At 48.3% G+C, this 27,401-nt stretch overlaps 1 protein-coding gene across 1 annotated transcript in view; it reads left to right on the top strand.

The window, feature by feature from the left end:
* psmf1 (proteasome inhibitor subunit 1) overlaps nucleotides 1-27,401 on the top strand; it is a 59,710-nt gene that overhangs the window by 10,422 nt on the left and 21,887 nt on the right. Inside the window, exons 2-4 of the mRNA XM_070896422.1 lie at nucleotides 3,417-3,569; nucleotides 7,377-7,459; nucleotides 11,951-12,148. Of these exons, the coding sequence (XP_070752523.1) occupies nucleotides 3,417-3,569; nucleotides 7,377-7,459; nucleotides 11,951-12,148 (434 nt within the window). The remainder of the gene's footprint in view (nucleotides 1-3,416; nucleotides 3,570-7,376; nucleotides 7,460-11,950; nucleotides 12,149-27,401) is intronic.

Raw genomic sequence — 27,401 nt, 5'->3', positions numbered from 1 at the left:
TGTCATGAGGGTGTGAAAGGTGCTATATAAATGCAAGTCTTTCTTGTCAACACTCCTGGACTGTCCTGGAGTCTCCAGGAATTAAAGATGAATCTCTTGGACACTGTTCACCTGGGAGCAACACCTGGGAGAAAAAAATGTTTTTCATTGAACACGTTCAGTTATTAGTTAGAAAAATATTGTAATCTACAACCAATGAAACACGTTTGAAGTGAAGTCTCTATTATATTGTAGGAAATGTGACAGCCAATTTGTACACAGCAAGACCCCACAAAAGCAATGTGATAAATGGCCAGAAAATCTGTGTGTGATGTTGGTTGAGGGATAAATATTGGTCAGGACACCGGGGAGAACTGCCCTGCTTTTATTCAAAATAATGCCCTGGGATCTTTTATGTCCACTGAAAGGGGCCTCAGTTTAACGTCTCATCTGAAAGACGGCACCTCCGACAGTGCAGCACTCCCTCAGTACTGGCACTGGGAGTGTCAGCCTACATTTATGTGCTCATTCTCTGGAGTAGGGCTTGAACCTTCTGACTGAGAGACGATACGCTGCCAACTGAGCCAGGACTAACACTTACCCAAGTCCAGAAAGCTTTGCCACAGCGAAGGATACTGGGCACTGAAGTGCGCACAGAGTTACTGCTGGAATTTAATCAGCTACAGACACAGCCTGTCATAGAATCATAGGAATTTACAGCATGGAAGGAGGACATTTCAATCCACCGTGTCCGCGCCGGCCGACAAAGAGCTATCCAGCCTAATCCCAATTTCCAGCTCGTGGTCCGTAGCCCTGTAGGTTACGGCACTTCAAGTGCACATCCAAGTACTTTTTAAATGCAATGAGGGTTTCTGCCTCTACCACCTTCTCAGGCAGTGAGTTGCAGACTCCCCCCTCACCCTCTGGGTGAAGAAATCTCCTCTAAACCTCCTACCAATTACTTTAAAATGTTGCCCTCTGGTTGCTGACCCCTCTGCTGAGGGAAATATATCCTTCCAATCCACTCTATCTAGGCCCCTTATAATTTTATCATCATCATCATCATCATCATATGCAGTCCCTCGGATAATGTTATACATCTCAATAAGGTCTCCCCTCAGCCTTCATTGTTCCAGAGAAAACAAACCCAACCTTTCCAATCGTTCCTCAAAGCTAAAATTCTCCAGTCCAGGCAACATCCTTGTAAATCTTCTCTGTACCCTCTCTAGTGCAATCACATCTTTCCTGTAATGTGGTGACTAGAACTGAACGCAGTACTCTAGCTGTGGCCTAACTAGTGTTTTATACAGTTCAAGCATAACCTCCCTGCTCTTATATTCTATGCAAGTATCCCGTATACCTTCTTAACCACCTTATCTACCTGGCCCGCTACCTTCAGGGATCTGTGAACATGCACTCCAAGGTCCCTTTGTTCCTCAACACTTCTGTGTCCTACAATTTAATGTGTATTCCCTTGCCTTGTTAGCCCTTCCCAAATGCATTACCTCTCATTTCTCTGGATTGAATTCCATTTGCCATTGTTCTGCCCATCTGGCCAGTTCATTGATATCTTTCTGCAGTCTACAACTTTCTTCTTCATTATCAACCACACAGCCTATTTTAGTGTCATCTGCAAACTTCTTAATCATACCCACTACATTCAAGTCTAAATCATTGATATATACCACATAAAGCAAGGGACCGAGTACTGAGCCCTGCGGAACCCCACTGGAAACAGCCTTCCAGTCACAAAAACACCCATCAACCATTACCATTTGGTTCCTGCCTCTGAGCCAATTTTGGATCCGACTTGCTACTTTGCTCTGGCTTTTACTTTTGTGACCAGTCTGCCATGTGGGACCTTAGCAAAAGCCTTGCTGAAATCCTTATACACTACATCAAATGCACTACCCTCATCGACCCTCCTTGTTACCTCCTTAAAAAAAGATGCATTAAGTTAGTCAGGCATGACCTTCCCTTAACAAATCTGTGCTGATTGTCCTTTAATAATCAATGTTTGTCCTGTCCCTCAGAATTTTTACCAATAATTTTCCCACCACCGAGGTTGGGTTGACCATCCTATAATTACTCGGTCTATCCCTTTTTCCCTTTTTAAACAAAGGTACCACGTTAGTAGTCCTCTGTCATCACACATGTAGCCAGAGAGGATAGGAAAATGATGGTCAGAGCTTCTGCTATTTCCTCTTGCTTTTCTTAACAGCCAGGGATACATTTCAATCGGACCTGGGGATTTATCCACTTTCAAAACTGCTAAGCCCCTTAATACTTCCTCTCCCACTATGTTTATTTCATCTAATATTTCACACTCTTCCTCCCTGATTGCAATGTCTGAATCGCCCCACTCTTTTGTGAAAACAGACATCAAGTATTCATAAAGAACCATACCCATGTCTTCGCCTCCACACACACACATGACCTTTATGGTCTAGCGGCACAGAGCACTGGTAATCTTTCTGCTGCTTGTCCAGGAGCACCCTGCTTCCCGTTAGGTAACTGGGTTACCTGGAGCTAAGTGGAAATAATTCTATTTCCCTGTGGTAGGTCCCAACAATGAGACAGGTTGTCAGTAGCACCCTTGGATTACCGTAGAGGCTGCTCTAATCCAGAGTCAGTTTGTGCTTTGACTTGATTCAGGAGCAGTGCAATCAAATGCTAAGGCAGCTATTCAAGAGAGAATGAGCAGACTGGGACTCTTCTCTCTGGAAAAGAAATGAGTAGACTAGATAGAGGTCTTTAAAATTATAAAGTGGATCGATAGGGTGGATGTGGAGAAACTGTTTCTACTCGTGGACGAGTCCAGAACAAGAGGGCATAAATATAAGATAGTCACTAACAGATCAAGTAAAGAATTTAGGAGGAATTTCTTTACAGACAGTGGTGAGAATGTGAACGTCTCAGCCACGTGGCGTAGTTGGAGTAGATAGCATTGATGCACCAGAGGAGACTTGATGCACCCATGATCATGCGAGGAGGGAATAGAGTGATATCAGAGCTGGGTGGGAAGAGCTGATTACAATGGAAGGAGGCTCATGTGAAGCATAAACACCGGCATAGATCTGTGTCTGTGCTGTAGAGTCTGTGTAATTCTACGAGCTTAGCAAAAACTTCTTCACCCCAACACCAAACTTTGCGTAGAATGTTACAGCACAGAAACAGGTCCATGCTGGCGTTTATGCTCCACTCGAGCCCCCTCCCACCCTACTTCATCTCACCCGATCAACATAACCTTCGATTCCTTTCTCCCTCGTGTTTATCTAGCTTCCCTTTTAAATGCATCAGTGTAAAATGCATCGTTAAAAGCAATTTTTAAAATAATTGGGGAGGGAAGTTAAACTTTCACACTTAACAGGGAGCATATTTTGCGTGGAGATGTGGTCAGTTTAACAGAAATGTATGTGTGTGCCACCCCTTTGCAGGGCGCGACTGATGAGAAGAAGAAGGAGCTGTTGCCCACGGGCTGGAATGTCAACCAGGAGCTGTACACACTGCGTTATCGCTCGGACAATGACCAGAAAGAACTTCTGTTGAAGGCAATCACTGTGGACGCCAGTCTGATCATTAATGTTATGGTAAGTGTATTATCAATCCAGTATTTGAGTGGATCCTTTTTGCATTCCACGACATGCAGAGTCTGTTAGAAACCTCATCACTGGCCTGGAGCCGACTGGGAGGCCCACGCGGTGGCACACGGGATGTCCTTGGGAACTCCATTGTTAATGTTCCGGGGGGTGAGAAGAGAAGCCATTGCAAGCGATTCTCTGGCAAGACATGTGGAGCCAAGCGAATGCAGTCCTACTGAGCTGAACCCATGGAGGAGAACCTTTGGAGGAAGCTGATGCGGTTGGCCATGTCAAAGGCTGCAGAGAGATCAAGGAGGGATAGTGCACCAGTCACTGAGGATGTCAGTTGTGAATTTGATGAGGACAGGTTGAGTGCTGTGGTAGGGTTACAAGCCTGATTGGAGACACTCATCAAGGACACCGAGGCAGTCAGGGCCCGTTGGAAGGAGCACTTCGAAGATCTCCTTAATCGAGACTCTGCCTTTGACACGAGTGTCCTTGACTCCATTCCGCAGCATGCTACCCGCCACCATTTCAGCAAAACCCAGCCCCGCACAAGGTAGAAAAGGCTATCCATCAGCCCAAGAACAACAAGGCATCAAGAGCAGATGGAATCTCCACCGAGACACTAAAGTATGGCAGAGAAGCACTATTAACACGAATGCATTATCTCATTTCTCTTATCTGGAAGGAGGAGAGCATGCCGGGAGATCTTAGAGATGCCATAATCATGACCATTTTCAAAAAGGGGGACAATTGCTAGGGGGATCTTCTATTGCTAGGGGGATCAAGGGGTATGGCGAGAAAGCAGGAATGGGGTACTGAAGTTGAATGTTCAGCCATGAACTCATTGAATGGCGGTGCAGGCTAGAAGGGCCGAATGGCCTACTCCTGCACCTATTTTCCATGTTTCTAAGTCCAACTGGGGCAACTACAGAGGAATCTCCCTGCTGTCAGCCACTGGGAAAATCATTGCTAGAAGCCTCCTCAGCCGTCTTCTCCCTGTGGCTGAAGAGCTCCTCCCAGAGTCACAATGTGGATTCCGCCCACTAAGGGGTACAATGGACATGATCTTCACCGTGCGACAACTACAAGAGAAATGCAGGGAACAGCACCAACCCTTGTACATGGCCTTCTTTAATCTCACAAAGGCCTTTGACACTCAACCGTGAGGGACGATGGAGCGTCCTCCTCCTTTTCAGCTGCCCCCAAAAGTTTGTCAACATCCTCCGCCTGCTCCACGATGACATGCAAGCCGTGATCCTGACCAATGGATCCACCACAGACCCAATTCACGTCTGGACCGGGGTCAAACAGGGCTGTGTCATTGCACCAACGCTCTTCTCGATCTTCCTCGCTGCAGTGCTTCATCTCACTATCAACAAGCTCCCCGCTGGAGTGGAACTAAACTATAGAACCAATGGGAACCTGTTCAACCTTCGTCGTCTCCAGGCTAGATCCAAGGTCGTCCCATTCTCTGTCATCGAACTACAGTACGCGGACGATGCTTGCGTCTGCGCACATTCAGAGGCCAAACTCCAAGCCTTCGTCAACATCTTCACCGAGGCGAACGAATGCATGGGCCTTATACAAAACATCTGTAATACAAAGGTCCTCCACCAACTTGACCCCGTCTCACAACACTCCCCCTTCCCCCCCCCCCCCCCCCCCCCCCCGGATCATCAAAATCCACGGCGTGTCCTTGGACAACGTGGACCATTTTCCATACCTCGGGAGCCTACTATCAGCAAGGGCAGACATCGACGGTGAGGTCTGACGCAGCCTTCAGCTACCTGAGGAAGAGGGTGTTTGAAGACCAGGACTTCAAATCTGGCATCTAGCTTATATTCTACAGGGCAGTAGTGATACCTGCCCTCCTGTAGTGCTCAGAGACGTGGACCATATACAGTAGACACCACCAGCGCTGCCTCCGCAAGAGCCTGCAAATCCACTGGGAGGATAGATGCGCCAACGTCGGTGTTCTCAATCAGGCCAACATCCCCAGCATCGAAGCACTGACCACACTCGACCAGCTCCGTTTGGCAGGCCACATCGTCTGCATGCCCGACACAAGACTCCCTAAACAAGCGCTCTACTCTGAACTTCTACATGGCAAGCGAGCCCCAGGTGGGCAGAGGAAACGTTTCAAGGACACCCTCAAAGCCTCCTTGATAAAGTGCAACATCCTCACCGGCACCTGGGAATCCCTGACCCAAGACCACCCTAAGTGGATGAAGAGCATCCGGGAGGGCACTGAGCACCTCGAGTCTCGTCGCCGAGAGTATGCAGAGTATTCCTTCAACGACTGTCTGTCCCACCTGTTACAGAGACTGTAATTCCCGTATTGGACTGTACATTCACCTGAGAACTCACTTTTAGAGTGGAAGCAAGTCTTCCTCGATTTCGAGGTACTGCCTATGATGATGGAGAGATTCAAATATTAAGTTGTGGGAAAGATGAACACTGATTTGGGAGGCAATGTTTTTCTACATGACGGGTGCTATGTAAATGCAAGTTGTTGGTGCTGGGACCTCTAATATTCCTAATATACATTAACAACTTGGGTAAAGAAGCACACTGCACACGACTCGGATCCATAGATGATACCAAATTAGTGGTGGGGGTGATTCGGCCAAGACCTAGAAAGCAAGTGGGCTAACCAGTGGCCGGGGGAATTCAGTCTAGATATGGGACAGAAAAGTACATCGTCTACAAGTGATGTTGAAATAGCTAACAGTGAAGTTGAAAGCAATCCAGGCCAATTAGTAAAGAAAGAAAGAACATGCATTTATATACCGTCTTTCACAACCTCAGGACGACCCAAAGCGCTTTACAGCCAGTGAAGTATTTTTGGGGAGTTGTCACAATCATAGACTTGCCGTGTGATAAGTCCAGTCACTCCAGAGTGGTAATCAACAAAGCAAACAGGATTTGAGGCATATAGCCAAAGCAGTAGAGTCTAGTTGGAGGAGGTCATGACAGAACAGTATAGTCAGATCACACCTTGAGTACTGAATGCAGTTCTGGTCTTGGAGGCATTCAAGTCCTATACATCGTGCAGAGACGACCATGAGGCTGAACCCTCAATGCTAAAATTCTCATTCTTGTTTTCAAAACCTTGCATGGCCTCGCCCCCCCCCCCCCCCTCCCTATCTCTGTAACCTCCTCCAGCCCCACAACCCTCTGCGATCTCTGTGCTCCTCCAATTCTGGTCTCTTGCATATTCCCGATTTTAATCGCTCTGCCATTGTGGCCGTGCCTTCAGCTGCCTTGGTCCTAAGCTCTGGAGTTCCCTCCCTAAACCTCTCTGCCTCTCTACCTGTCTCTCGTCCTTTAAGACGCTCCTTAAAACCGACCCGTCCCAATATTTCCTTGTGTGGCTCAGTGTCAATTTTTGTTTGACACTGCTCCCGTCAAGCGCCTTGGGATGTTTTACTATATGAAAAGTGCTATATAAATGCAGGTGGTTGTTGTTGTGTCAAAGGATCGAGTTATGAGGGGAGACTAGAGAGACCTAGTTTTTCATCCTTGAAAGGAGGGGATGAAGTGGGACCTAATTGAGGTGTTTAAAATTATACGGGTACGGCAGGTAAATCCAAACACCATTGGATTGGGACAGTTGCAAAACAGCAAAAAGAAAATTTAGGGCTGGTGAAAGGAAGTTGCTCTTTATACACTGAGTGATGCATCCTTGACACGGAGCTCAAGCAGGGTAATGAAGGCTGGGTGGATGAATTGAGATGCATCGCATGGCCTTTCTCATCCATACCTACCTTGCGATCTATTCATTCTGTTGCTTTTTGTTTCTCTCTCCAGAATTGCCAGTCTGAACAGGTTGTAGATTTGACAGTAAATTTAGATGACTATATCAGCTCCGAGCACCTGCAGCAATATGACAGGTAAATATATACAAGAGAGCTTGTTTCTGATAGTGCTGCACAGTACGTCAAGTTTGACAATTAGAATAATGGTGGGCTGTCATAGCAATGAGTATTGGGGTCTTTATCTACACTGCTGTTGTCAGTGTTCCTCTTACCGTTCCACTCTTCGCTTCCCTAAATGACAAATATGGGCCTAGACTTTCTGACCAAAGCACTGATGGGGGCCCATTCATTTAAAATTTGTTCCCATGGGTGCTACGATGGGAACACCTAATCCAAGATGTCCTGTATGCTTCTCCTGCTTCCTGCGTCTTTACTGTGTTGAAATCAAGACTAATTGCTCCGTTTCCAACTCTCTTCATTCTTTCCGAGGACCTCAAATGGCAGAACTCCCTCGATGTCCCCCCCCCCCCCCGCCCCCACCCCACTTCCTCCAGTTTTAAAATCCAAACTTGCTGGTCCATCAGGCCTGTCCCATCCGGACATGGTATAGCACGAGTATACCATCCAATCTTCCCTCCCATTCTCCCACGCACATCGCAATCTCTTTAGATTCCCCCAGTGATACCAGACTATTAACATCCCCTGAGGGAAAACTTTTTAATTAAAAAAAAAAGTACGAGCCTGGATCTAAAAACATCGACCGACTGATTACACTCCAGAAGCCCAGCTGGTAAATACCCTGCCCGGTGTGATACTGACCCCTGCAGAACAGGTAGGGCCCGGGTTTAATTCCCACTTGGTGCGGAGTTAGCTGATCGCCCTTAGTGTGGTGCATGAGATGGGGGGCTCAGCTCTGCCACGGTTCCTGGTCCCTGGGAAGCAGTTCCTGTTTGGCTGTTTAGTGAAATCAGGATTAGGGTGCGCTATGATGTCCCCTCTTCACGGTTGAATAGCCTGCAGACATAGCCTCAGCTTATACATGTGGTACTGGAAACAGACCCCAGCAAACCCTCGACACAGTTGCGAGAGGATAGGAGTAAATTGGGAAAGGTATCTGACAAACTGGTCTTGCTGGTAAGGGGACAGAGGAACAAGAGTAGGCAGTTCAGTCCATCAAGTCTGTTCTGCCTTTCTATTCGATCATGGTTGATCTGTACCTCAATTCCATTTTTTCTACATCCCTCAAAGCCCGTACCTAACGAAAAGCAAAAGAGAAGACTGAGGGATGACCAGATAGAGGTCTTCAGAAATTATGACGGGGTTCGATGGGGTGACATAGAGAAGATGTTTCCGCTTGTGGCCGATTCCAAAACTAGAAACCATAAATACAAGATATTTATAAATATAAGATTGTCAGTAATAAATCCAATAGGAAATTCAGGAGAAATCTCTTTACCCAGAGTGTTTAGAATATGGAACTTGCTCCCACAAGGAGTGGTTGAGGCGAATACCATAGATGCATTTAAGAAAGCTGGATAAACACATGAGGGAGAGAGGAATAGAAGGTTAGGGTGAGATGAAGTAGGATGGGAGGAGGCTGGTGTGGGACATAAACACCTGACCTGCTGGGCCAAATGGCCTGTTTGTGTGATGTAAATATCCATCGATTTCAGGCTTGAAATTTTCAATTGACCCCCAGCATCTACAACCTTTTGGAGGGATGGAGTGTCATATTCCTACTGCCCTTTGTGTGAAAAAGTGCTTCCTGATTTCACTCCTGAATGGCCTGGCTCTAATTTTAAGATGATGCTCCTTTCAATCTGGACACAGGAAGGATCTAAACCAGTGCCCAGCCTCTCCCCACGTGTGAGTTTTAATGTGCTCTCTGAGGCTGCCTGCATTCAGCAGCTGTTTTTTTTTTACCTTCAATGCACTTTAACTGAATACCAAAGGAAATAAGCCTTTTAAAGTCTTGCTTATTCCCTCTGGGTCACGGGGAGTAACTAAAACCCAGGAGGCAGGATGTGTTTGATAGCCTGAGCTGGCAAGCTGGGACTGAGAGAATCCCATCGCTTGTGATTACAAGCCAAAGCAGTGCTCACAGCAGCACTGAATATCTAATGTACATGGCTGTAATTGCTGCGTTTTGTCAGCGAATGTTACGGCTGCATGTCAGAATAATTCCACTCCCAGTGCAGCCAGCTGAATTCCCTGCACCAGTTCTTTCTTTAACAGCTCAGGTTACTCAGTGGGCCCAGAATGCTGCATTCTGCAGAAGGGATCGATATATCGCTGACTCTGGCAGCAATCCAGCAGCTTGGTTTGACTTTCACTGGATCAGGACCAGAGAATGAGGGCACTAGAGCAATTGTAAAAAAATAAAAGAAAGGATTTGCAATTCATTCGGTGCCTCTCACACGGCCTCAAGACATCCCAAATCGTTTCATAACCAATGAAGCACTTTTGAAGTGTAGCCGTACGGAATGTAGGGAAACGTGGCAGCCAATCGGGGTACAGCATGGTACCACAAACACTAACTAGATTAATGGCCAGATCATCTGCTTTAGTGATGTTGGTTGAGGGAAAAATACTGGCCAAGGGAGAACGTCCCTGCTTCAAATTATGCCCTGAGATCGGCTACATTCACCTGAGAGAGCAGATGGGGTCTCGATTTAGCGTCTCATCCGAAACGCGGCACCTCCAACAGTGCAGCACTCCCTCAGTATTGCACTAGAGTATCAGCCTAGATTATGTGCTCAAGTCCCTGGAGTGGGACTCAAACCCACAACCTTCTGACTGAGAGGCCAGAGTGCTTCCCACTGAGCCACGGCTGGCACCTTTCTGGCATCATTAACAACTGTGTTCTTCTTTAAGAGGATGCTAAGTACCGAGTCTTCAAAAGCATGGAGTCTCATTGAGGGGCGGTTCCATGAGCCCCACACCCCTCTTCCCCCCCCCCCCCCGATACCTCATCCAAGTAGCTGCAAGCCCAGAGCGCGGGTGTCGGCTGGCTTTTCGACCTCCGACAGTATCACATTGAACCTCAATCTTGTCCTCGCTTGGTGTTGCGCTCACCTGCACTTTCTAGCCGGTGTGACAGGCACCCCAAGCTGATTCTCCCCACCTCTCCACAGCTCACGGGCACTGAAGCCGCTTAAGATGTCAGTACTGCCCATCCGGCTGAGAACAGCGCGGCCCAGGAATGGGAAGTGAGATCTTAGCCACTACCAAACTATGTCTTTATACACTTGGCTCTGGGACCGTGCATTTCACGAGTCGTAACACTGTTTTCTAATAACATGAAATATAGTTATTGCTGGCAACTCATAGGGCCCTAAATTGGTGGCCTTACCGCCAACTGCTACAAAGTTTCTTCGGCGGTCTCCCCTCATTGACAGATTCCTCTTGGTCTGCTGACGGTGGGAGGGGAATACTGCTGGGAACCGTCCGCTGACGGCCAAGTCGCGTAAGTGACCTCCTGCCCGCCGAGCTGCCATATTGGTGCGGGCGGGAGTTGGCTATCCTAATGTCTCCTTCTTTAGCTCGGTGTCAATTTGTATTGTCTGATAACGCTCCTGTGAAGTGCCTTGGGATGTTTGACTCCGTCAAAGGTGCTATATAAATTCAAGTTGTTGTTGACTGTAGTCTTGCTTCCACAGCAGCAGAAAATGGTTCCACTGGTCAAAGAAACTCAATAAATGACATGTGGAATAGCCGATGAGGGGAAAAAAGGATCTCTCTTTTTTCAACTCTGACAAGAAATCGATCCTGTCTCCTAAAGCTCAGAAAGAATTGTCCAATTTGAGGAAACAAGCAACTTTACTCCCCAGAGCTCCTGCAATGTTTCCGGGACCTTGAGAGCTGCAGATCGTTTTGCACCTTTGAGTGTTTCCCGGGCAGTTTTGGAGAATTCGCATTTCACCTTCCCGAGTAATGGCCCTGCGGCTGTGGAGAATTGGGACTTAATCTAACCTGTCAGCGAACTCGGGAGCCCTGTTCTTCCTGAATGGGGAACTGATGCAGTGGAATTGACCCACCGATGGAGAAATTTCAATCTATGGTCAGCGTGCAATCAGAGGAATCGCTTTGTGTGTGGATGTTTTTTTTTAGTAACAGCAGTTTCATAGAATCTTACAGCACAGAAGGAGGCCATTTGGGCCATCGTGCCAATGCCACCTTTCTGAAAGAGCGATCCGATTAGTCCCACTCCCCTGGTCGCACATTTAAGATAATCAGCAAAAAAACCAGAGGGGAGATGAGAAGAGTTTTTTTACGCAGAGAGTTGTTATAATTTGGAAGGCGCTGCCTGGAGGGGCGGTGGAAGTAGATTCAATAGTAACTTTCAAAAAGGAATTGGATAAATACTTGACGAACAAATTAGCAGGGCTATGGGGAAAGAGTGCGGGTAGGCTAATTGATAGCTCTTCCAACGAGCCGGCACAGGTATGATGGGCCCAATGGCCTCTTTCTCTGCCGCATCATTCTATGATTGTATGAGGATATTCAAGGCACTCTCCCCAGTAGGGTTACAATAACCCCCTCCAGTTGTAATTTTCCTCATTTATCCAGGATCATTCTTTTTGTCACTCTCTAACGCATATATTTTTCTGCCCCTTCCTTCCACAGAGTCTTCAAGAAGGAAGAGGAGTTGCGACGTTATATTGAATCGGGGATAGTTTCTCCTTTAGTTGGCACGAAGCAGAGAGCTGGAGGAGGGACACAGAAAGGAAAGAAGCCAGTTCGGTCTGCTCCAGGTGCTCAACCACACACGGACAACAATCCACTCTTCATTCCACCCAGTGCGCCACAGAGTCAACCCCCCTGGTGAGTAAGGCAACTCATTACTCCTTTAAAAAGGAGGCTGAGTGTGTGCGCTGGGGCAGCCTTTGATTTAACCTTCGAGCACAAAGCAAAGCGGGTCCGGAGACGAGATTTCTGTAAATTGAAGTGAGTGCTACAAAAAGAAAGAACTTTATATGGCGCCAGTCACAACTTCACGCCATTGAAGTACTTTTTAAGAATGTAAGAAATTGGAGCAGGAGTAGGAGAGATTGAGTAGACTAGGCCTATATTCTCTGGAGTTTAGAAGAATGGGAGGTGATCTCATTGAAACATAGAAAATTCTTACAGGGCTTGACAGGGTAAATGCAGGGAGGATGTTTCTCCGGGCTGGGGAGTCTAGAACCAGGGGTCACAGTCTCAGTGTAAGGAGTCGGCCATTTAGGACTGAGTTGAGGAGATATTTCTTCACTGAGGGTGGTGAATCTTTGGGATTATCTACCCCAGAGGGCTGTGGAGGCTCAGTCTTTAAGTATATTCAAAGCAGAGGTCGATAGATTTTTTAATTTTAAGGGAATCAAGGGATACGGGGATGGTGCAGGAAAGTGGAATTGAGATAGAAGATCAGCCATGATCTTATTGAATGGCAGAGCAGGCTTGAGGGGCCTAATGGCCTACTCCTGCTCCAATTCTTATGTACTGCGTCACAGTGTCAGCCTAGATTTTGAGCTCAAGTCAGACCTTCCGACTCAGGCAAGAGTTCCCAAGAAAAAGGATGTGTGGCTTCCATCGTCCTCGGGAAATCCATTTAAACTTTCATGAAGGAGGTGCTGCTCCCTCTGGGACCCCCTACCCCACACGCTGTCTGATGACAATAAGACACGGATGGGTGCAGCCAGTGTGTCAGCCCGTTGTTTGTTTCTCCAAATCTGTGGCAATATCTCAACAGAGAAAATAATAATCACACAATTTAAATCATAGAATCTTACAGCACAGAAGCAGGCCATTTGGTCCATTGTGCCTGAGGTGACACTTTTGAAAGAGCAAAATTGTTCTTGTTTTTGATGTGAGGACAGAGTGTGCTCTTGATTTGAGCTCCTCAGGGCTGGTGTTTATTTCCATGCTGCACACGTACACTCCTGCCAGTGAGAGTTTTATTACATCTTGTTGAGCTCACCGTCAGTCAGCAGAAGTGGCAATTTTGGTCAACATTTTGTGTGTAGTGACACTAATGAGACAGAACTTTGACGGAGGAGCCTCAGTGGTGTTGAACGCTTTAACTGCAGCAAAAGGAAAGACTGGTGGGAGCTGTGATACTGTTTCTCCGAACAATGAATAGTGAAGATAAAGCTGGGGTATAAACAGGTTATTTAGCCTAAAACACAAGGACATAAATGACAAATCTGGCAAAGCCTCACGCACAACTCAAAATGGGAATTGACCAGATAAGAGGATTTAACAGACAGAGTGCCGGAACACGCCACCAGTTCCGGCCGAGTTGATGCCTTTAGAATGGTACTGGATCAATAGCTGTTGAGGAAGTGGGTTGCAGCTTGTAGAGATGTTTGATTCACACAGGAGTTAAGGGAAAGAGTGCCAGTGATGTGGTGGGGGCGGGCGCTGGGAGTCTGTGATTGACATCGTCATGGATACACTGTTGAAGGAGTGTTTTGATGGGCAAATGACCTTTTCTGATATCATACGCACTAGACGGGGCCCAGTAAGCATGGGGAGCCTTCCTTGGCACAGCTCCTGAATATATTGTACTACAGATTTGATGATTTAAAAAATTACTGTTATAGAAAGACTCGAGTTCGCAGATCAGCCATGATTTTATTGAATGGCGGAGCAGGCTAGAGGGGCCGAATGACCTATTCCTGCTCTTATTTCTCTCCGTTCTCTCTGGTGTCCTGGTTAATATTTATCCCTCAGCCAACATCACTCACATTTTCAGGTCACTATCACATTGCTGTCTATGGGAGCTTGCCGTGTGCAAATTTGCTGCCATGTTTCCCACATTAGAACAGTGACTACACTTCAAAAGTGCTTCATTGGTTGTAAAGTTCCTTGAGACGCCCTGAGGTCGTGAAAGATGCTATATAAATGCAAGTCTTTTCTTAATACAGAAAATGATGCATTTTGGAGCAAGAATTTAAAAAAATGGAATTTTACCTTAAATGGTAAATTTCTCAGTGCATGGAAGAGCAGAGAGCTGTAGGTGTGCAGATATGTTTATCTATAAAAGTGGGTGGACAGATATAAAAGCTGTGATGATTCTGTACAAAACAATGGATAGGCAATATCTGGAACAGGGCAGTTTTGGATTCCTTGCTATAGGTGGGATATGATGGCCGTGGGGAACTAGGGTAATGCAAATTTGCCTGGATGATACCCTGGATATGGCGCTTGAGTTGCAAGGAAAGACTGGAGCAGCTTAGGGCTGTAATCTCTCGAACTGAGAACATTGTGGGAGGAGAGTTGCAGATAAACGGAGAATACCTCCGCTCTTAGGCAGTCCCCTGGACTCGAGGATGACTTATTTCCACGCTAAAATGAGTTCTAAGGTGAGTGATGAGACCAATGCGGGATCTACAGTCTCTGTCACAGGTGGGGCAGGTGGTGGTTGGAGGGACGGGTGGGTGGGGGGCTTGGGTTGTCGTGCACTCCTTCTGCTGTTTGTACTTGGCTTCCGAGTGCTCCCGACAAAGAGACCCGAAGTGTTCGGCGCCTCTTGGATGCTTCTCCTCCACTTTGAGTGGTCTTAGGCCAGGGTCGGTGGGGATGTTATTTGCAAGGAGGCTTTGAGGGTGTCCTTAAAGCGTTTTCTTTGCCTTCCTGCCTGCCATGACGTAGCTCGGAGTAGAGTGCTTGTTTTGGGAGTCTAGTATCGGACATGCGGTCAATGTGGCCCGTCCATCAGAGCTGATCGAGGGTGGTCAATGCCTCGATGCTGGGGATGTTGGCCTGAGAGAGAACGCTGACATTGGTGTGCCTATCCTGCCAATGAATTTGCAAGATTTTGCAGAGGAAACATTGGTGGTACTTTTCTAGTGCTTTGAGATGCCTGCTGTACATAGTCCATGTCGCTGAGGCATATCATCATCATAGGCAGTTCCTCGAAATCGAGGAAGACTTGCTGTCAATCTAAAAGTGAGTTCTCAGGTGACTGTACAGTCCAATACGGGAATTACAGTCTCTGCCACAGATGGGGCAGACAGTGATTGAAGGAAAGAGTGGGTGGGGAGTCTGGTTTGCCGCACGCTCCTTCCGCTATCTGCGCTTGGTTTCTGCATGCTCTTGGCAATGAGGCTCGAAGTGCTCAGCGCCCTCCCGGATGTTCTTCCTTCATTTTGGATAGTCTTGGGCCAGGGATTCTCAGGTGCCGGTGAGGATGTTGCACTTTATCAAGGAGGCTTTGAGGGTGTCCTTTAAACATTTCCTATGCCCACCTGGGGCTCGTTTGCCGTGTAGGAGTTCCGAGTAGAGCGCTTGCTTTGGGAGTCTTGTGTCGGGCACGCGAATGATGTGGCCTGCCCACCGGAGCTGGTCGAGTGTGGTCAGTGCTTTGATGCTGGGGATGTTGGCCTGATCGAGAACCCTGACGTTGGTGCGTCTGTCCTCCCAGTGGATTTGCAAGATCTTGCGGAGGAACGGGCCTTCCCCTGCCTGTTACTTAGGGCGGCAATGTCAACGTCGAAGCGCCTGAGCTTCCGGGCAACAATGGCGGTGCGGCGTTCCGGACTGTCGCTGTTGGGGTTGTCCATGAGGATCCTGATGTTTCAGATCCCGAACTTCATTTTGAAGGGTGGAAGATGCCTGTGCGTGAGTTCTTTTAACGTGGGGTGAACTTTGCACACCGCCACACGGGCTGAGCAGAGCAAGATATTGGTCCAGTGGCAAGGGGGTCCGAGACGACTGGAGACCAGGCTCTACTGTATGGGCCTAGTTGCCTACGGTGGGATGTGAGCTGTAAGCTCGGCGCTGGGCAACGCCTTCAGGAGAGATGGTGGGAAATCAGAAGTGTGATGAAGGGTGAGGATGAGAGACACTGGGGCCCTGCTCCATTTTAGTTTCTCGAGGGATCGTGAGAGAAGTCATAGAGTGCCCGCCGCCATTACCCGCACCACGTGCCCGCCGCCATTACCCGCACCACGTGCCCGCCGCCATTACCCGCACCACGTGCCCGCCGCCATTACCCGCACCACGTGCCCGCCGCCATTACCCGCACCACGTGCCCGCCGCCATTACCTGCACCACATGTCCAACAGTGGCTCTGCCGCAGCTCCTCCAGCTGCTTTCGCCTCCGCAGATTGGGCCACTGGCCAAAGGGACTCTGGGGTCGCCGCCGAGGCCGGCTCCGAGTTGGCCGAAGAGACTCCGGGGCAGCCTTGAACTGACCGAAGGGACTCTCGGGCCGGCCTTGAACTGACCGAAGGGACTCTAGGGCCGGCCTTGAACTGACCGGAGGGACTCTCGGGCTGGCCTTGAACTGACCGAAGGGACTCTCGGGCCGGCCTTGAACTGACCGAAGGGACTCTAGGGCCGGCCTTGAACTGACCGAAGGGACTCTAGGGCCGGCCTTGAACTGACCGAAGGGACTCTAGGGCCGGCCTTGAACTGACCGAAGGGACTCTAGGGCCGGCCTTGAACTGACCGAAGGGACTCTAGGGCCGGCCTTGAACTGACCGAAGGGACTCTAGGGCCGGCCTTGAACTGACCAAAGGGACCCCGGGGCCAGCCTTGAACTGACCGAAGGGACTCTAGGGCCGGCCTTGAACTGACCGAAGGGACTCTAGGGCCGTCGTTGAACTGACCGAAGGGACCCCGGGGCCGTCGTTGAACTGACCGAAGGGACTCTAGGGCCGGCCTTGAACTGACCGAAGGGACTCTAGGGCCGGCCTTGAACTGACCGAAGGGACCCCGGGGCCGTCGTTGAACTGACCGAAGGGACTCTAGGGCCGGCCTTGAACTGACCGAAGGGACTCTAGGGCCGGCCTTGAACTGACCAAAGGGACCCCGGGGCCGGCCTTGAACTGACCGAAGGGACTCTAGGGCCGGCCTTGAACTGACCGAAGGGACTCTAGGGCCGTCGTTGAACTGACCGAAGGGACTCTAGGGCCGGCCTTGAACTGACCGAAGGGACTCTAGGGCCGGCCTTGAACTGACCGAAGGGACTCTAGGGCCGGCCTTGAACTGACCGAAGGGACTCTAGGGCCGGCCTTGAACTGACCGAAGGGACTCTAGGGCCGGCCTTGAACTGACCGAAGGGACTCTAGGGCCGGCCTTGAACTGACCGAAGGGACTCTAGGGCCGGCCTTGAACTGACCAAAGGGACCCCGGGGCCGGCCTTGAACTGACCGAAGGGACTCTAGGGCCGGCCTTGAACTGACCGAAGGGACCCCGGGGCCGTCGTTGAACTGACCGAAGGGACTCTAGGGCTGGCCTTGAACCGACCGAAGGGACTCTAGGGCCGGCCTTGAACTGACCGAAGGAACTCTGGGGCCGGCCTTGAACTGACTGAAGGGACTCTAGGGCCGGCCTTGAACTGACCGAAGGGACTCTAGGGCCGGCCTTGAACTGACCGAAGGGACTCTAGGGCCGGCCTTGAACTGACCGAAGGGACTCTAGGGCCGGCCTTGAACTGACCGAAGGGACTCTAGGGCCGGCCTTGAACTGACCGAAGGGACTCTAGGGCCGGCCTTGAACTGACCGAAGGGACTCTAGGGCCGGCCTTGAACTGACCGAAGGGACCCCGGGGCCGTCGTTGAACTGACCGAAGGGACTCTAGGGCCGGCCTTGAACTGACCGAAGGGACCCCGGGGCCGTCGTTGAACTGACCGAAGGGACTCTAGGGCCGGCCTTGAACCGACCGAAGGGACTCTAGGGCCGGCCTTGAACTGACCGAAGGAACTCTGGGGCCGTCGTTGAACTGACCGAAGGGACTCTAGGGCCGGCCTTGAACCGACCGAAGGGACTCTAGGGCCGGCCTTGAACTGACCGAAGGAACTCTGGGGCCGGCCTTGAACTGACCGAAGGGACTCTAGGGCCGGCCTTGAACTGACCGAAGGGACCCCGGGGCCGTCGTTGAACTGACCGAAGGGACTCTAGGGCTGGCTTTGAACCGACCGAAGGGACTCTAGGGCCGGCCTTGAACTGACCGAAGGAACTCTGGGGCCGGCCTTGAACTGACTGAAGGGACTCTAGGGCCGGCCTTGAACTGACCGAAGGGACTCCGGGGCTGGCCTTGAACTGACCGAAGGGACTCTAGGGCCGGCCTTGAACAGCGGAGCTCCCTAGGGAGCTGCCATCCTGAGGCATATAGGAGAGCGGGTATCACTACTGCTCTGTAGGTGCCGGCTTTGAGATCTTGGTCTTCGAACACTCTTTTCCTCAGGCGGCCGAAGGCTGCACTGGCACACTGAAGGCAATTGGAAGGCAAAAGGCCAGAATCTCAAGAGAAGCAACTGGATGAACGGAAGAAACATTTTCATGCAGTGGTGAGAATGTGGAATGTTCTGGCACAATTTGTAATCTGATCAATTAATGACTGTATTCAAAAAAAGGAACTGAATTATTATTTTTAAAGACGACTTTAAAAGGGTATTTTTATAGAAGAATGTAAAAGAGCATCCCAGTACCTACATTGGCTCCCGGTCCGGCAATGCCTCGACTTTACAATTCTCATCCTTGTGTTCAAATCCCTACACGGCCTGGTCCCTCCCTATCTCTTTAAACCTCTTCCAGCCCCACAATGCTCCAAGATCTGTCAGCAATTCTGGCCTCTTCTGCAGCATTGATTTCCTTTGCTCCACCATTGGCGGCCGTGCCTTCAGTTGTCTGGGCCCTAAGCTCTGGAATTCCCTCCCTAAACCTCTCCGCCCCCCCTCTTTCTTTAAGATGCTCCTTAAACCTATTTCTTTGACCAAGCTTTTGGTCACCTGTCCTAATATATCCTTCTTTGGCTCGGTATCAAATTTTTGTCATTGCGCTTCTATGAAGCGCCTTGGGACAATGTTCCCTTTAATCTTTTGGGGTGCATGGCCCTTTAAGGGTGAGCAGTCTGCGCGGTTAGCTGTGGAGCGTTGCGCGGCTGGCTCAGCTGAAAGGGACATTGCTTCGGATATTTTACTATGTTAAAGGCGCTATATAAATGCAAATTGTCTCGTATGGGAAGAAGGCAGAAAATATGACAGGAGGAGGCTCGAGTGGAGCATAAGCAGGTTGGGCTGAATAGCCTGTTTCTGTGCCGTATATCCTATATATAAAATCAGTCCCTGAGATGGAACTTCATTCAGCACAGACAAGAAAGACCTCCTTGTGCCAAAATTTCTTTTGTTGATATATTTTTTGTACCTTTATTTATAAAAAGGATTAGCTGGCCTTTAAGTGGGAGACATCCTGAATAGAATTAACTTTGAAACTTGCCAGCCCAAGTGAGAGCTACCCGTGCAATAAATCACAGGCTTTTCCTCAGTTCCCTAAATCGTATGCCAGCTGTGCTTTTGAGCCAATGTCACCTCCTGCCTAGTGGAATTGGTTCTGGTCCACTTGTGGCAGCCTGCATTAGTGTCCTGTTTCTGTCACAAGGTGGAGCTGCACACAGTGGTTCTATTGACTGGCAGTCGTGACTATTTTCGTTTTCACCTCTTGCAAAGAGACTGGTTAAGAATTAAGAAATAAAAATCACAGGCAGAAATTAATTCGATGCCCATGCTTGAAGATTGCACGAGAAAGAAAGACTTGCACTTATATATTGTAATGTAGGAAACCCGGCAGCCAATTTGAGCACAGCAAGCTCCCACATACATCAAATGAAATAAATGACCAGATTATCTGTTTTAGTGAAGTTGGTTGAAATAGTGCAATGGGATCTTTTGTGTCCACCTGAGGGGACGCGGACGGGGCCCTCGGTTTAACGCCTCGTCAGAAAGATGACACCTCAGACAGTGCGGTGTTCCCTCAGTACTGCACAGGATGTGTCAGCCTGGATTTTGTGCTCAAGTATCTGGAGTGGGGCTTAAACCCACAACCGTCTGGCCTAGAGGCATGATGAGCGCTTTCCCCCCCCCCCACCCCCGGAGCCATACAAGAGAGCCCTTGCTGCATGTTATTTTAAAATGAATTATCAGTGTTTGCAAACTGTGGGTAAGTGTGACCGTTTGAATGCTGCGCTGCTTTCACTCCCCACAAATGTGTTTCCTTCACTGCAGCAATCCAGAGTGATGAACATTACGGAATATCAGATGTGAGTGAAAGTGTCTTTATTAGACAGCACTAGGGTGAGATATTCACTACTGTATGCGCAGTTTTTGAGAACAAGCTCTTTATTTAAAGATTCCCATATGTTGCTCCTTCCAAACGTCGGGCGTGTTTGGCATCTGTTCAAATAACCGAAGCAGAGGAGAATTATTTTTACGCACTGAGTTGTTATGACCTAGAATGCACCACCAGACAGGGTAGTGGAAGCAGATTCAGCACTAACTTTTCAAATGGAATTGGCCATACCCTTTGAAAAAGAAAATTTTACAAGCCTAGGGGAATAGTGCGGGGGAGTGGGACTAATTGGATCGCTCTCTCAGAGCTGCCACAGGCCTGATGGGCCGAATGGCAGCCTCCTGTACTGTAAGATTCTATGTCATGGCAAGTGATGACTATCAATACACACAAACTCTAAAGGGTCTTGATAAGACTCAATCAGTGGGCGGAGAAATGGCAGGTGCAGTTTAATGCAGGGAAATGTAGGGTTATGAGGTTGGGTAGAGGGAAGTTTGATGTGGATTATGTGCTAAGTGGGAATATATTTGAGGTATTGGAGCAGAAGTCAGATCTTTGGGTGTTACTGGTCAGGTCACTAAAATCAGAACAATGTTTCCAGACTGTTTATAAAAAATAAATGTAGAGGTGCAAGAGGAATAACATAAATCCGGAGGGGTAATTTTAAAACTATATTTGGCCCTGGAGTACTGCGTGCAATTTTGGTCTCTATTTCCCGCCCCCCCCCCCCACCCTGAGATATCTGCACTCCTCTAATTCTGGCCTCTTGAGCATCGCTGATTATAATCGCTCCACCATTGGTGGCCGTGCCTTGGGCCCTAAGCTCTGGAACTCCCTCCCTAAACCTCTACCTCTCTTTCCTCCTTTTAAGAAGCTCATTAACACCTATATCTTTGACCAAGCTTTTGGTCATCTGACCTAATTTCTCCTTGCGCGGCTCAGTGTCAAATTTTTGATTTAAAACACTCCGGTGAAGGGCCGTGGGACGTTCTACTACATTAAAGGCGCTGTATAAATACAAGCTGTTATTTCAGAAAGGATACTCAGTTATTTGAGGGGGTACATAGCTGATCCTAGAAATGAATGGAATGACGTATGAGGAAAGATGGACTGCGAGAGGGAATATGACAGAAGTCATTAAAATGATGACAAATTGATCCAAGTAAGCTATTATTCTGTGTACAGAATCTGAGCACAAGGGTCATATTTACAAATTAAAGACAACAAAATAAAATAGGCAATGCTGAAGGATCTTTATTTTTTAAATTGCAGGGTGGTAAGTTTGTGGAACGGATTACTGGCAGGGGTGGTGGAACAAGAAATCCTAATGAGTTTCAAGGGAGAACCAGTGGATGTGGTGTATTTGGACTTTCAAAAGGCTTTTGACAAGGTCCCGCACAAGAGATTGGTGTGCAAAATCAAAGCGCATGGTATTGGGGGTAATGTACTGACGTGGCTAGAGAACTGGTTGACAGACAGGAAGCAGAGCGTCGGGATAAATGGGTCCTTTTCAGAATGGCAGGCAGTTACTAGTGGAGTGCCGCAGGGTTCAGTGCTGGGACCCCAGCTCTTTACAATATACATTAACAATTTGGATGAAGGAATAGAGTGTAATATCTCCAAGATTGCGGATGACACTAAACTGGGTGGCGGTGTGAGCTGTGAGGAGGACGTTAAGAGGCTGCAGGGTGACTTGGACAGAATATGTGAGTGGGCAAATACATGGCAGATACAGTATAATGTGGATAAATGTGAGGTTCTCCATTTTGGGGGCAAAAACACAAAGGCAAAATATTATCTGAATGGCGGCAGACTAGAAAAAGGGGAGATGCAATGAGACCTGGGTGTCATGGTTCATCAGTTACTGAAAGTGGGCATGCAGGTACAGCAGGCAGTAAAGAAGGCAAATGGTATGTTGGCCTTCATAGCTAGGAGTTTTGAGTATAGGAGCGTGGAGGTCTTAATGCAGTTGTACAGGGCCTTAGTGAGGCCTCACCTTGAATATTGTGTTCAGTTTTGGTCTCCTAGTCTGAGGAAGGACGTTCTTGCTATTGAGGGAGTGCAGTGAAGGTTCAACAGACTGATTCCAGGGATGGCTGGGCTGTCATATGAGGAGAGACTGGATCAACTGGGCCTTTAATCATTGGCGTTTAGAAGGATGAGAGGGGATCTCATAGAAACATATAAGATTCTGACGGGACTAGACAGGTTAGATGCGGGAAGAATGTTCTCGATGTTGGGGAAGTCCAGAACCAGGGGACATAGTCTTAGGATAAGGGGTAGGCCATTTAGAACTCAGATGAGGAGAAACTTCTTCACAGAGAGTTATTGACCTGTGGAATTCCCTGCCGCAGAGAGTTGTTGATGCCAGTTCATTGGATATATTCAAGAGGGAGTTAGTTATGGCCCTTACGGTTAAGGGGATCAAGGGGTATGGAGAGAAAGCAGGAAAGGGGTACTGAAGGAATGATCAGCCATGGCGGTGCAGGCTCGAAGGGCCGAATGACCTACTCCTGCACCTATTTTCTATGTATCTGTATGCATGAGCGAACTAGACCGGTTCTAGTCGACAAATCGGGGTTATTAAAAATGCATAAGGGAAGACTCTGGATAGGTGGGCTCGATGGACTGGAGGTCTGGTACTATGCAATCACTGTTGTTATGTACACAAGCCAAATTGTACATCGCAAGGTCCCACAAACAGCATGTAGATAAATGGCCAGTTCATGTGTTTTTGGTGGTACTGGGTTGAGGGACAAGTACTGTCCAGGACACATCCTGCTCTTCTTTCAATAGTCTCGTGGGCTGTATTGCATCCACCTATGGGCCTTGGTTTAACGCCTCATCCGAAAGACGGCACCATAGAGGTGGTGTAAAGGTTCACTAGATTGATCTCTGGGATGAGAGGGTTGCCCAATGAGGAGAGATTGAGTCGATTGGGCCGACACTCTCTGGAGTTTAGAAGGATGAGAGGTGATCTCACTGAAACGTATAGGATTCTGAGGGGTAGATGCTGAGCAGTTGTTTCCTCTGATTAGAGTCTAAGAGTAGGGGGCATTGTCTCACGATAAGGGTTAGGCCAATTAAGACTGAGCTGAGGAGGAATTCTCTACCCAAAAGTGCTGTGGATGCTGAGTCATTGAGTATATTCAAGGCTATATTTTTGGACTCAGGGAATCAAGGGATATGGGGATTGAAGATCAACCATCATCATCATCATAGGCAGTCCCTCGGGATCAATGATGACTTGCTTCCACACTAAACATGAGTACTCAGGTGACTGATTAAATCATTTTAAACGGTGGAAGATGCCTGTGCTTGAATTCTTTTAACATGGGGTGGCCATTGCACAGCAGCCACCACACGGGTTTGACAGAGCAAGGTCTTGATCCAGTGGCAAGGGAATCTAAGACGACTGGAGACCACGTTCCGCTGCATGTGTCCTTCCTCCTTCCCACAGGACCCCTCTCTATGTGGAATTCATAGTACGCAATGTGAGCCTCATGACCTCACAGCCTCGCTATTGGCCTTTGCTGCACCGTCCCGTGGTCTTGTCCTCGCTGCCCCGATCTCTCCGCTCCTCCATGCTTCATCCGTCCTCTCCTCTGCCGACCTCCGCCCCTCGTCGGTCCCGACCTCCGCCCCTCATCGCTTACCGACCTCCGCCCCTCGTCGGTCCCGACCTCCGCCCTCGCCGCTCCCGCCCCTCGCCGCTCTCGCCGCTCCCGACCCTCGACCCTCGCCGCTCCCGACCCCCGACCCTCGCCGCTCTCGCCCCTCGCCGCTCCCGACCCTCGACCCTCGCCGCTCCCGACCCCCGACTCTCGCCCCTCGCCGCTCCCCACAGCCGCCACCGACCTCCACATTGTTGATTCTGCTGCTGCAGTGGCTAGTTTTTTTAATTTATCCACAGCTCCAGTCTCGCACTCCAAACTGCTCCTCTGACTGTTCCATGAAGTCGGGCTTTTTTTGATTTTATCAACCATGATCTTATTGAATGGCGGAGTAGGTTTGAAGGGTCGTATGACTTGCTCCTGCTCCTAATTCTTATGTTGATAAGTTCTTACTCCCTCAGTACTGCACCAAAATGTGCTCAAATTCTGCAGTAAGGCTTGAAGCCACTGACCTTCTCACTCGAAGGCGAGAGGTGTTACCCACTGAGCCAGGGCTGGTACGAGAGCAGAGCGGATACACGGGTGATGTACCAGATAGCTGCTACCAGAGAGGTTAGGGATTTTAGGACAAGGGGGCATAGTCAAAAAATTAGAATCAGGCCCTTCAGGAGTGAAATCAGGAAACACTTCTACACACAAAAGGCGGTTGAAATATTTGGAACTCTCTTCTGCAAATGGCAATTGCTACTGGGTTAATTGTTAATTTTAAATCTGAAATTGATAGCTTTTTGCTAACCAGATATTAGGGTATGGGCCAAAGGTGGGTATATGGATTTAGGTCGCAGATCAGCCATGATCTCATTGAATGGCGGAACAGGCACGAGAGGCTCAATGGTGGTCTCCTTTTCCTATGTTCATCAAACTATACCCAGTAAAAGTCAACAACTTTGTGAGAAAAATGTGCTTAAACTTCTCAACTTTTAAACTTTCTAACTGTGTGACCCTCCCAGCCCCCAACATCTGCCGTGGCTCAGTCTTCATGCTGTTTAACAGTAGCCTTGTGTCAGATCTTCTGTTTCAGGGTTGAGTTAACCTGCTACTGGTAGTTTAGTGGCAGTGTATAACTCCTGTGTTATGGAAAGTATTGTGTTGCATTTTGTTCAGTGTTCAAATTAGATCTACGGAGATTAAATAAACCAGTTTTCAGTTTTATGGGGATTGATGTGATTTAAATTCCGCAGACAGTGCTTCACTGAATTGATTTCTTTTTAATGGGCTTCTATAACATTTCTATGGCAATGCAGTCTCTGCTGTTTAATAAAGGTAAGTTTATGTACAGCTCTAATTAATTAGATTCATTGAGTCGACTCAGATGTGTTTAGTGCGTGCCTTTGCTGTGATGGATTGTACACACAGTTGCCCTTGGGCAGTGACTTGCAAATTGTCGTCCGCATCCTTAGATAAATTTATTTTTCTGTGCAAGGTTTAAGAAATGCATTCTTGAATTGCTCCAGTGCCTCATTTTCAGTTCAATGTTGCGATTCATACCCAAAGGTCCTTTCTGTGCAATCTCCAAGAGCCTTCTCTAAATGGTACGCCATTTGACTTGAAAGGCAGATGTTTGATGAGGTGTCAGCACTCTCACCTCTGAGTCAGGAAGTTGTAGGTTCGAGCCCCACGCTGAGACTTGAGCACAAAATCCAGGCCGACACTCCAGTGCAGTGCTGAGGGAGTGCTGCACTGTCGAAGGTGCCGTCTTTGAGTTGAACCGAGGTCCCACCTGCCCACCAGTTGGAAAAGATCCCATGGCACTATTCGAAGTAGTTCTCTCCAGTAACCCGGCTAATATTTATCCCTCAACCAACATCAGTAAACAGATTATCTGGTCATTATCATATTTCTGTTGTTGGGAGCTTGCCGTGCACAAATTGGCTGCCGCGTTTCCTGCATTACAACAGTGACTACACTCCAGAAAGTACTTCATTGGCTATAAAATGCTTTGGAGTGACCTGAGGTCCAAAAAGGTGCTATATAAATACAAGTTCATTTTTTTTCCTATGTGACCCATGAAAGGACACTGTTGTTTGATATCCCAGATGGCATTTTGAAACAGGTCTTCGAGTCCATGAGCTAAATTGCTCTGTTTGACTGTAGTTACGGACACTCCAACTGCAGGTCTCTGGAGCTGTGCTTTTCCACCAGGAAGTAGACAGGTTAAGCTGCTCCCACTGCCTCTTTTCACTGCCAATAAAGTACTTTTGAAAAGCGCTCAGGGCTGTTGCGTAAACAAGCATAGCAACCATTTTGCACAGAGCAAGGTCCCACAAACAATTGATGAGATAAATAACCAGACATGTGTTTTGGTATAAGGGATGATCTTTGGTCAGGAGACTTGTGGGTGGTGGTACGATGACCAGCTCTTTGAATAGTGCCATGAGATCTTTTATATCCACATGAGCATTAATTCAATGACTTATCTGAAAATTGCCACTCCTGGCAGTGCAGCAATCGCTCAAAGCTGCTGTAGGCTTGCTCCCACCAAGTTCTGACTTCATGCTCTCCCTAACAAGCTCACACTGCTTGCTCATCACTAAATACGGAGGCAGTACTTGTGTGAGTTGCACTATTTCTGTAGTAGGATTATTGCTTTTCAGTGTTCCCTGCCCCTTGCAGTGTGCCTAAGGGTTTGTTATTACCTCGGGCACATTCATGTCTGTGGAAGCTGGATTCAGTAACTTGTGTAATTGGTTTGAGATGTCACCGCTAACAGTTGGACTACTTATCATTTTAATAGTTTGTGTTCTGGAGGTTGCAGCCGTTATATTTATTGGTTACTTGTTATTAGTTTAGTCTTGTATATAATTGTATATCTGCTTGCTCATGTGAATATACACTGTCACCCCCCCCCCCCCCGCGACATTCCCCCCGACACACCGGTCCCCCCGCCCCGCACGCCGCCCCCCTCGCCCCGCATGCCACCCACACGCCCCCCCGCCCTGCACGCCACAAGTTCTTTCTTTTTTATTTTTAAATGGGGCATTTCTTCAAAAAGTCAGAAAGCATTTCAGTGCTGTGTGTGCCAGGTCACCAGCTCCAGCTGTGAGCACCCTGCTTGGGGTCTTCAGAATCAAAATAAAGGGTTCCATGGCAAGCACAAACAATACTTTAAAGTTGGTATTCTTCCCAAGATACTGTGTATTCCTTGCGTGTTTTCTTCTTGCTCAGTGAATGTAGGAATTTCCACAGGCTGTTAAAGTAAGAAGTTTGTTTAAGTGAGGCATCTGAATTTATTGCAGCCCGATTTTACTGCCGCATTCTAGAATGATTCTCTGGAGAAACATTTGTATGGCTATGGGGAAAGAGCAGGGCGAGTGGGACTAATTGGGGAGCTCTTTCAAAGAGTCAACACA

Source organism: Pristiophorus japonicus, chromosome 12 (genome assembly GCF_044704955.1).
Source record: "Pristiophorus japonicus isolate sPriJap1 chromosome 12, sPriJap1.hap1, whole genome shotgun sequence".
NCBI classification, from domain to species: Eukaryota; Metazoa; Chordata; class Chondrichthyes; family Pristiophoridae; genus Pristiophorus; species Pristiophorus japonicus.
Note: the sequence above shows the minus strand (reverse complement) of the source record. Positions and strands in the feature narration are given on the sequence as shown.